The sequence below is a fragment of the Meriones unguiculatus genome, chromosome 7 (assembly GCF_030254825.1).
Source record: "Meriones unguiculatus strain TT.TT164.6M chromosome 7, Bangor_MerUng_6.1, whole genome shotgun sequence".
NCBI classification, from domain to species: domain Eukaryota; kingdom Metazoa; phylum Chordata; class Mammalia; order Rodentia; family Muridae; genus Meriones; species Meriones unguiculatus.
The window spans coordinates 60,855,307-60,866,493 of NC_083355.1; the positions used below are offsets into that span (position 1 = coordinate 60,855,307).

At 47.5% G+C, this 11,187-nt stretch overlaps 1 protein-coding gene and 1 pseudogene across 8 annotated transcripts in view; both read right to left on the reverse strand.

Annotated features, from left to right (window-relative positions):
- The window catches only part of Ralgapa1 (Ral GTPase activating protein catalytic subunit alpha 1), a 245,380-nt gene extending 244,549 nt beyond the window's left edge, over positions 1 to 831 (reverse strand). For all 8 annotated transcript variants that reach the window (XM_060387516.1, XM_060387510.1, XM_060387514.1 and 5 more), the window contains exon 1: positions 699 to 831. In XM_060387516.1, coding sequence (XP_060243499.1) covers positions 699 to 804 — 106 coding nt within the window. In that variant the 5' untranslated portion in view covers positions 805 to 831. The remainder of the gene's footprint in view (positions 1 to 698) is intronic.
- A 9,290-nt stretch (positions 832 to 10,121) lies between these two features.
- Positions 10,122 to 10,881, reverse strand: LOC110559547 (NEDD8-conjugating enzyme UBE2F-like; annotated as a pseudogene).
- Between the last annotated feature and the right edge of the window lie 306 nt (positions 10,882 to 11,187).

The window sequence follows — 11,187 nt, forward strand, 5'->3', positions numbered from 1 at the left end:
CTTATCAACGATATATACGACCAAGTATCCAAACTCAGCCCGGTTCGGTCTTTAGAAAAACTGAAGTTGAAGACGGCTGAGGAGTAACAAAATTCTCATGAAAACTGAGCTCTGTGGAGTTCTCAAGAAACGTGTTCTCTACAGTTCTCCTTCTAAAGCACAGCAGATGAAGAAGAGGGTGAAGGGCGGGGCTCTTCCCCACCAGCTCGGGGAACCACCCACTTCCCAAAGAGGTGTGCAACTGCTTCCTCCCGGCCCTCACCTGCCAAACACAAAAAACCAAACTTGACAGACGACGGGTCATACTGGCCCGGCGAGCACTGTGCTTCTCTTTCCACTAGGGTGGGGATGGCGGCAGTCCGTCCTGTGGTACACACACCCTCTACACACCATTACCCACAACACCCGAGTGTCCCTCAAGTCTCATCAAGGACTTAAGTTTCCAGCCCGACGCTGGGTTTGTTTTGTTTTTGTTTTCGTTTGGTTTAAGAATTCAGACAACGAACTCAAAACGTGGGTCTCTCTGTTGGTGCTGCCCGGTTTATGCCAACTGCCAAGCTGTCCCCTCCCCTCGCCGCCCGCCCTCCCGCGCGTGGGCACCGGCGCCGCGGGCCCTCGCTGCCCACCGCGCCAGGCAGGTCCGCGAGGGCGAACCCCCGGGCTGGCGGGGCGACGGGCCGGGCCGCCGCTCTCCTCACCGATGACGATGCGCAGGTGCTTGAGGCGGGTGAGCGCGTCCTTCTTGGTGTCCAGCACCTTCTGCGTGGACTTCTTCACGTCCCCGTGCGGCTTCTTAGAGAACATGGTGCGGCCGCCGCGGCCCCTCCCGGCCGGGGGCCGACGGCCCAGCGCAGGCGGTGGGCGGGGAGGAGGCTAGCCGCGGCGGCTCATGCGCTCCCCGCCGCCGGGGCCCCGCTGCCAGGCCCGCCTCGCGCCGCCGCTGCGCCCAGCCTGCCGCCCCGGCTCCAATATGGCGGCCCCGGCCGGCGCGCCGCCGCGACCAGCAGACGCGGAGCGGCCGCCGCCGCCGCCCAGGCCGCGCGCCCGGCCCCGCCGCCGCGGGGATGGAGCGCTCCGCCGCCGCGCCACCCCCCTCTCCCTCAGGCCCCCTGAAGGTTGAAGCTCCTCCGGCAGCTTCAACCCCGCGGAGGCCGAAGCCGGGCCGTGTGGGGATGGAGTTTCACGACTCTGCCGTCGGTGGCGAACGGTCCCCGTGGCAACCGCCTTCTGACGTCAAGGGCTCGTGACGTCATGCCAGCGTGAGCTCATTCCTGCGGCTCTCGCCTCTTGGTTTCCCGGGCGGGCGCCGAGGTAGAGGGGCGGGGAAGCTAAGGAGGGTGTCGTCCACCGTGGGCTCGGTGTAAACAGCACTTCCTAGAGTTCTTATTGGGAAGGTCTTTCACCTCCACTCCTTGACTCCCTGCTAGGAACTTAAATCTCAGAGCAGATGTGCAAAGCCCGCTCCATGCCAGCTCCGAGGCCTAAGGGGGAGTCTTCCTGTGTTTAGCGGGATACTCACTTTCTATTTTGGATTCTTCCTGTGTTTTGCAAAATCATGATTAAAAGTGTACTGTACTTTAGAGCTGCGTAGGAGTGCGATATATCCTTTTCCTTTAAACTGCCATGCGCAGGGCTAGGGCTGGAAGCTTGCTGGTGATCCCCAGCACCAAAAAATACACGTAAGTAAATAAAATGCCTTGCACAAGTAAAGAAGTGCCACCATGTATTGAGAGAAAAATTAAGATATCTGGATGACTTTAAAGAAAGGCTGTTGTAGCATGTGAAGTACTCACATAAATCCAAAGAAAGATTTGTCAGGGCCAGGTAAAACAATTAATTAGATGCGGTAGTGCCCTCCCATCGTGCCAGCATTTGAGAGGTGAAACAAAATTCAAGGCCAGGCTCAGCTACATGAGACCATATCTCAAAAACAAAACAAAAAAGAGAAAAAAATGAAAAACATAAATAATAATCACAGAATTTTTCACCTTCTGCTTCATTGTCAGTTTCTTTCTCATGGCCCATCCCCAGTGCCCAAGCACCTGATCTGCTTCCATCACTCTGAATTCGTATTTCTTGGAGCAGTTTGTTTGTTTGTTTGTTTGTTTGTTTTAGAGAGATTTTAAGAGATTTGTTGTTATTTGTTTTTTGGTTTGGGTTTTTTGAGACATGGTTTCTCTGTGTAGTCCTGGCTGTCCCTCACTCTATAGACCAGGCTGGCTTCAAACTCACAGAGATCCCCCTGCCTGTGCCTCCCAAGTGCTGGGGTTAAAGGTGTGCACCATCCGCCCAGCATATCTGTTTGTTTTGCTGTTTTGCTGCACATGTGTGTGATGAAGCCACATCCCCAGGAACTGGAGTTACGGACAGCTCTGAGCTGCCATGTTGTTCTGAACCCAGGTCCTTTGAAAGAGCAGCTGGTGCTCTTAACCACCGAGCTATTTGTTTTTATTTTAAATTGTGAGTGTGTGTGTGTGTGCTCACACATTAGTGCAGGTGCTCTCTGTGGCCAGAGATGTCAGAGACCTGGAAGCTGTACTTACAGGCGGTGTGAGCCTCCCAGCCTAGGTGCTGGGAATCACACTTGGGGCCTCTGCAAGAACACATGTTGCCTTAACCACTGAGCCATCTCTCTGGCTCCCTTCTATTAGAGTTTCACATAAAATCTACAGAATACTCTTGTCTAGCTTCCTTCACTCAGTGATGCATTCTTTTATCAGTAACGTTTATCTTCAAATAGTAATTCACCAGCATTACATAACATGAGCATGGCAGCATGATCTCCCACAGCCTATTAAGAAACAGTAACTGACAGGAGGCTTCTGAAAAAAATACAAGATACAGAAAAATGTTTATGTAATCTGATTCAAAACTTTAGAACTTTTTTTTAAGCGTGTCAGAAATGAGAAAAAAAGTCTTTGTAACTATATTTATAACAACCATTTATCTATGACTATATAAACTGGTGACATGAACACTGCTTATGGTTAAAGGCAAGGCTCTTCTTGTAGAGATGAGAGAATACCCAGAGGCATCTGGAAGCGTGCAGAGCAGAGGGAGAAAATAACGGACTGACTGAACATGGACATCAGACTGTGCCTGGCTAGGAGAGAAGCAGGTACAGAGCAGAGAGAGGTGGAGGAACACAGAGAAAGAGAGAGGGGAAAGTGCTGAGGGCAGAGAGCGATATTGAGAAAGAGCAGGGTTAAAGAAGAATGAGTATAGCTGCAGTGAGAGCGCCTGTGAGCTGGAGGGGGCTGAAGGTAGGGAAAGTGGGGGGAGATCCAGGAGGAGGACTTTAAACTGTTAGCAGGTCCTTTCGGTACTGGGGAAGCCGGGAGGTCATTGTGCTCTTTGGTATGCTAATAGGTACCACAGGCAGCCTTTTATCCCTTCTGCCTTTTGGAATTTGAGAGAAATGGAGTTTCTTTTGGACCTGACTATAACACTGAAAAAAATCTACATTAGCCAGGCTGTGGTGGCACACACCTTTTATGCCAATGCTCAGAAGGCAGAAGCCAGCCTGTAGATTTCCAGGATAGCCTGGGCTACACAGAGAAACCCTGCCTTGGAAAACAAAAAAGAAGAGAAACTCACAGTTATGAATGACTCCCATCAGATATTTGCTTCAAAAGTATGTAGCTGTCTTCAGCAATAGGCCCTTACCATCTTCTCCTCATGAGAAACCAACAGCACTGGCAATTGCCTGCATAGTTTGGGGGTCTTGTTTTTGAGGAAAGGTTTCACTAAATAGCCCAGGCTAACCTTGAACTCTCAATCCACCTGCCTCAGCCTCCTCAGTGCTGTAGTTTACAAGTATACGATATCACACGCAGCTTTGAAGACTTTTGTTTATTTCACTGTTATTTCTGTGTGTGCGTGTGTAGGTCAGAGCACAACTTATGGGAGTCGGTTCTCTCCACCCACCATGTGAATTCCAGGGATTAAATTCAGTTCATCAAACGTGGTTTATCCACTTGGCTTACCTTTTGAGATATCCTGCTGGCCTCTAAGACATTTCTTTTATACTTGGCAATATTAGATGGAAAAAAATGAATACATGGCTCAGTCCCTAGCACTGCCAAAAAAATAAAATAAAATGGATACAAAATGAAAGTGTGTACATTATCAAATTTTGAGAGAAACTATATTTGTAAAATAATTAGAAAAAAAAATGGTGGGAAATACTCCCAAATAGTAGAGGTCCGGAGCACAGTTGAGTTCAGAACAGTTCAATTGAATACAGTTGAGTTCTGTTCAGTTTGTGTCGTTCTGTCCAGTTTGGTTCAGTTTCTGCAGTCACAGCTGCTCAGTTCATGAAGTTCAAAGGCAGTTTTTCCAAGCAGAGCAGCTTGTTGAGAAGCAGTTTGATTCAGTCAGCTTGGAGAGCAGCTTTGAGCCAGAGCAGCAGAGTTGAACCAGCCAGCCAGAGTTCAGAGAGCACTGGAAAGGGTGAGCTTGGTCTTACTTGTTCAGTAAGCCTTGGGGGCTGAAAACATTCTAGGCCTAGGATAGCAGATGGAGGCTGGAAGCTGAAACCTTCAAGATCCAGGCTTACAGAAGACTAGATTGCATGGAGGCTAGAAGCTTGCAGGCCTAGGTCTAGGGATAGTTAGATAGAAATGCTCTGAGCTCAGCCCAAGCCATGTATTCGTAAAGCTTGAGTATGGCTCTAATTTCATCGCCTCATCTGAGGAAATAAAGGCAACATTTACATCCCAAGACTTGGGAGGTGCCTTGGCTACATGGCAAGTTCTAGGCAAGACTGGGCTATATAAGACCCTGGCTCAAAAAAGAGAAATGGGAGAGAAGGGAGAGAGAAAAAGAAAGAAAGAGAGAGAGAGAGAAAGGGAGAAAGAAAGAAAGGAAGGAAGGAAGAAAGAAAGAAGGGAGGGAGGGAGGGAGGGAGGGAGGGAGGGAAGGAAGGAAGGAAGGAAGGAAGGAAGGAAGGAAGGAAGGAAGGAAGGAAGGACCTGGATTATTAACGTCTAGATAGTCTTTAATTATTAGACATTCTAGAATACTATGTCTATGCTTAATTTTCTTTGCTGAGATAAAATTAACCCTCACTAATCAGAGATTTTGAATTTTGAATTTTGTTTGTTTGTTTTTTGTTGTTTTTAAAGTAATGCAAGGCTGGCAAGATAGCTCAGTAGATAAAGGCACTTGTTGCCAAACCTGACAACATGAATTCAATCCCCAGGGCCCACATGGTAGAAGGATAAAACCTACTGCCTCAAGTTGTTCTATGAGCTCCACATATGTGCTGTGGCATGTATGTGTGTGTACATGCTCACATAAATAGATGTAAACAAAAATTTTAAATCTCCTAAATTCAATATGTACAGTGTCATCTTTAAAAAAAAAAATTAGCACAATTAAGAAAATCTAAGTCAGGCAGTAGTGGCACATGCCTTTAATTCCAGCACTCAGGAGGTAGAGTCAGAAGGGTCTCTATGAGTTCAAAGCCAGCCTGGTGTACAAAAACGGAGTTCCAGGACAGCCAAGGCTACACAGAGCAACCCTGTCTCAAGAAGAGAAAAAGAAAAGTCTAATATATCAATTTTGAACTAAAAAAAATCAGTATGTTTGTGTGAGGAAGCGCTGGATTTGCTGGAGACAGAGCGGCTAGAATGCGTGTGCAGCGAGATGACTCATTCCTGAAATCCCGGCACTGTGGATGTGGAGGCAGGAAGACAATAGTTCAAGGTCATTATCAATTACACATTGAGTTTGAGGTGAGCCTGAGCATGTCTACAGATAAGTAAATAAATAGGAACTCTTTAAAGAGCCATGTGTTCCAAAACACCCTTCCGCCCTCCTGGCTTGTAGCTGGGGTTTTTGGTCACTTTATGGGTTCTTTTTCCTACCTCTGTATGCCACCCATATCCCTCCCAACCCCCCAACAAGAGGTGGGAGAGAAAGGATAGAGGGGAAGGGACCGTGGATATCGTTAGACTACTTCCTGCTGACTAGGGCTGTCGAGTTCCTTGGGGCAAGTTTGATCTTCATCAGGATATTTCCAAGCAACAAGGATTAGAACGAAAACATTTCTGACCTGACTGTGCTGTTAAAGACCCCAAAATTCTCACTCCAGTGACTCATCTTTCCTCATTAGGGGTCAGTGCTAGTGCGATCTTCAAGAAACAAACCGGAACTGTCGTCTTAACCTTGTGTGTGTTATGTGCACAGGTTAGTATGACTGTCTAAACGTGAGCTCAGAGCAGGCCAGAGACTGAACTCAGATGTCCTCTGTCACTCTTTGCCTTCACTTTTGAACCTGGAGCTCACCAATGGGCTAGGCTGGCTGGCCAGTGAGCTTCAAGGATCCTCCTGTCTCCGTCTCACCCCCAAAACTGGGTTTACAGAGCATAATACTAGGCCCAGCTTTTACTGCTTTAATGTGGGCACTGGAGTCTGAACTCAGATCCCCACGCTTGTGTGTAGAGAACTGTAGGAAGCCATCTCCCTAGCCCCTCAACATAGTCTTCTTAAGGCTTCCTTTCCCCTGTGTCTAATCAAACCAAGTCCTGAAGATCCCACTTCCTGTATATATCTTTGTTCGGTCATCTCAGCTATGTAGTGGATGTTGGCCTTGAACAAACTCTGAACTTCCTGTCTCCATCTTATGAGTGTTGGAATGTCTACTTTAATGCAGAAAAGTCCTAGGGGCAGGGGATGTAGCTCAGTGTTACAGTATTTGCCTTGCAAAAGAAACACCCCCCCACACACACGCACACAGATGTATAGATATCAGCACACATCATTTTGGGGCACAGGATATGAGTATTTAGGGAATGTACAGCACTTCCAATCAAAGACCCAAACTTACCCTTGGTGGGCCCATGCCGAAGGAGCTGCAGTCAGAAGGGGGCTTTCTGGAGATGGCTCATTGTTTTGCTCAGCACAGCCCCAGGGGCATCTTCTCCAGATTGCTTCTTGCTGCTGCTGTGGTTCTCATGTGTGTCATTCCTCAAATATGTGGCACAGTTTGGGTGGGCAGGGGGAACCCCTCACACTGTCTGGTATGATTGTTTCTTGGGTGACAGCCCACTCACTTGGGCAATTTTCCTATGGATCATTATGAAGATGATCTTTCACAAAATATTGTTTAGATGAATTAGTGATTTTGATTTGACTTAGACAGTTTTAGAAAGTTAGGTTGAGATGTTTTTGTCAGTGGCGCTGATGCAGAAAATCTTGAGGAACAATTTAAAGTTCAGAAAAGTACACTTTGTTTGTTTGTTTGGTTGGTTGGTTGGTTGGTTGGTTTTTTTGGTTTTTGAGACAGAGTTTCTCTGTGTAGCCCTGGCTGTTCTGGACTTGCTTTGTAGACCAGGCTGGCTTCGAAGTCCCAGAGATGCACCTGCCTCTGCCCCCCAGAGTACTGGGATTACAAGCATGCGCCACCATGCCCAGCCGAAATGTACACTCTTAATAGTTGATCTGGGGCCTTTTTGAGGTCAGGAACAAGAACAATCTCCCAATTAGCACTGGCTGGCATGACTCTCTCACTGAAGCTGGGCTGGCGATAATTAAATCTTTTACTCATTTTCCCCCCGAGCTTCCTGGTATGATGTGATAAAACTGTTAGTGAGTAGATGCACACCTTGAGGATTTAAAGTAGAAATGGCTGATTGTTTTTTATATAAAGGTTTAGAGTGTGAGTCTTTTTAGATTTTTTATAAGATTACTTTTTAAGATAAGTGATTCTTTCTTTGTAACCACAAGTTACAGCCTGCCAGTAAAGAGCTGGCTGAAAAAATTACTTTGCTTGCCTAAACTTTATTAATCTATAACAAGTTGCTTCATTACAGATGTATGTGGGTTTTGGGACTAATTTGTTTTTCACCCATAATATGCAAAACATTTGATCATGTGAGGGTATTGGGGAACATGTTTTGTTTTTTTTTTTTTCCATGCATACTCATTGCAATTGTTCCCTTAAAGAAAAATAGAATGTAACCACATTGTGGTTTTTGAACTGCTTGAAAGATTTTGCTGGGATATATAAGTTGTGGGAGAAAAACTAAAGTCGTTGGAGCTGTTGGAGCTTTACTCCATCAACAAAATGTGTATATGTGTATAGGTATGCACAGGTATGTATATGTATATATATACACACATATTTATGTATGTGTAGAGGTTGGAGCCCGTGGTGTTTGCTCCGTCCACCAGATGTGTATATGTGTGTGTGTGTGTGTATGTGTGTATATATATATGTGTGTGTGTGTGTAAAGTGATTGGAGCTTACTCTTTGAAGTATTGCTCCACACACGCAACGTGCACATGTGTGCTTATGTGTGTGTTATGTGTGAAGCTGTTGAAGCTTGTTGGAACTTGTTCGTTGGAGTTTGTCTCGATTCATCCATCTAGTGTGATGGATGCACATATGTGTGAGTGTGCTTCTTTTGCTTGCATGGTCTTTTTCTCCTCCTTTCCTTTTCTCTAGTCCCTGGCTACCACCAGAGCACGGCAGGAGCCATCAGCTCTGGCCCTCCACTAGTTACAATCAGTTCTGTCCTGCCATGGCTGCCGTCAGTGGCAGCTCTCGTTGGCATAACACTCAGTTCCGTCCTGGAGAGTCAAGCTTTTTACCCTCACAGAAGCCTGTGGGGTGATTGGTTTCCAACTCTACACCCTGCCTCAGGGTAGCCCTGTGATGTCACAGCTGGATTTCGACCCACACTGGCAGACAGCCTTAGAGGCGCTAGGTTTAAACACAGCTGGGCTTCAGACCTTGTTCTACCTCAACATGATTATGATCGGAATCTTTAGGTCAGCCTAGAATATCCAGCTACCCTTTCAAAACCTATCAAGTGGAGATAAAAACCACAAGAGGAAAAAATGGAAGCAGTCACGTTGATTGTGTGAGTGGATGTTGGTTGTCAGCACTCGTGTTGCTCGGACAGCCACACCCCATTTGCTTGGGAAAGCTATCCTTCTTTCAGTGTCGTTCAAGCTCATCTCCGCTGCTCTGTTTTTATTAGGTCATCTACACAGCCCGAGACTATCATTAGGGACGATCCCACGGGAGGTCAGCCCAGTGAAACCATCCTAAACTACTGGAAAGAAGGGATTGTTTTTCTAATGAACTGGGTATGAAGAAAATGAAGCCTGGCTAGAATCGCAGGGAGTTGGTACGAAATGGATCCGCTAGACGTTAACTTCAGGAACATGATCTTTTCTGTTTCACAAACTAACGTCCTTACTTGCCCAACGATGTTTCAGTCAGGCTGTGTTGGGCATGTGGAGGTCAGGAGACAGCTTACAAGAGTCAGTTCTTCCCTTCCACCGCGTGGGTCCTGAAAACACACCTCAGTTGTCAGGCTTGGTGACTCTCGCCACTGAGCCATCATACGGGCCCTGACTTCCTCCACATTTACAGATTTATGCTAGTCGCAGGGGAGGTGGGTCCACAGTCCGCAGCATTTACTGCTTCCACAGATGATCTTGGTTTGCTTTTCAATACCCACTTGACAGCCCACAGCTGCCTGTAACTCCTGTTTCAGGAGATCTGACACCCTCTTCTGGATTCCTCAGGCGCCACGCACACAAGAGGTGCACACATATACATGCAGGCAAAACATTCACACACATGAATCAATTTTTTTTTTTGAGAATAGAAAAAAATAATTAAAGCATCAAATTGTACAAATTACAAATCTGTTCCAAAATATACTTACATTAAATAAAATACGAGTTTCAGTAAGATCCAGAGTGAATGACTGCGCATTCCGGGAAGCCTCACATCCAGGCAGGGCCAGCACTCACGGAAGAAGCTAAATGACGTGCATCCGAGCACAGTTAACAGTGGGTTTCTTACTACCAATCTGCCAGTCACACGGAAAACGTCATGGCATCACTTGTGCAGGACACTGATCGTTGGGGGAAGGGAAGCGAGCACTGTCCTAGGTGGGGAGCTGATTGCAGCTGCGGAGGAATCCCAGCAGACGGCCTAGACAGGAGCTCCAGCGAATGCATTAGGAGAAGCAGGCAAGCTCCAGCGAACGCATTGGGAGAAGCAGGCAAGCTCCAGCGAACGCACGCATTGGGAGAAGCAGGCAACCCTTTCGACGCCCAGTCACACTCTCTTGATGTTCTGTGTTGTTTGTCACCTACTACAGGTGGTCAGGAGGGTCTCCTTCGGGACAGCATGGTCGCACAGGGCTGAGACAGCCCCAAGGCACTGACACGGAGTATGACGGTGGAGAGCAGGGCCACCTTGAGCTGTTTCCCATTAGAGACAACTGTGACCAAGACTCAAACCTGCAGTCTCTCCTTCTGTCATCTGGCATAGCGTTGATGTATTCCTCCACTTTGTCCTAGAAGTCCTCCTTGTCTCGAAAATGATGTTTTTCAGGGTCAAAATTCTAAAGATCAGTTTAATCCCCAAACAACATCCGTCAGTGTCCTAGTGGGAGCCCAGCCAGGGCCATCAATTGAGTGATCTCTGGTAGGTAAACTGAGATGTATTTCTCCTGTTTTCTGTGATGTTGGAGGGCCAGATTTTGTCAAGCCTTTCACTTTGGGAGGCACCATGTTGTAGGCATCAGGAGCTTCAGTGTCAAACTGAACCCCCACCCCCCACCCCCCACCCCCCGCAGTAACCCTCATCTGGGCTCACAGTCAACTGAGAGCAATGAATCCTGTTTGCATCAGGAACGTGTGCTGTCCATTTACAAGGTGAACTAGCCTCAAGTTCTGCAGCCTCCCCAGCAGGCAGCTTGCCTCTCATGGAAACACTCCACGTGGAGTCAGCTGTGGAGGCTGACTTCGGGATCCTCTGAGACCTTCATCCCGCTTCAACCGGCTTGCTAGCGTTAGCAAGACGCCACCTTTCTGAGCACCACCAGTCAGGCGGGGCAGGCCTAAAACCATACCAGCGGCAGCGCCAGTGCCAGCGGCGACACTCGCTGACCTCACAGTCGCACCTGCTCCCGGCGGACCATACGTCAGCCGTGGTTGTTCTTGTTGTTTTTGAGACAGGGTTTCTCTGTGTAGCCTTGGTTGTCCTGGCCTCGCTTTGTAGTCCAGACTAGCCTCGAACTCACAGAGCTCCACCTGCCTCTGCCTCCCTGAACGCTGGGATTACAGGTGTGCACCACTACACCTGGCATCATTTTTTTATTCTTAAAGACAAAACCTGAAAAAAAAGATATTAGGCGGAAAAGATTGCTTAGTAGT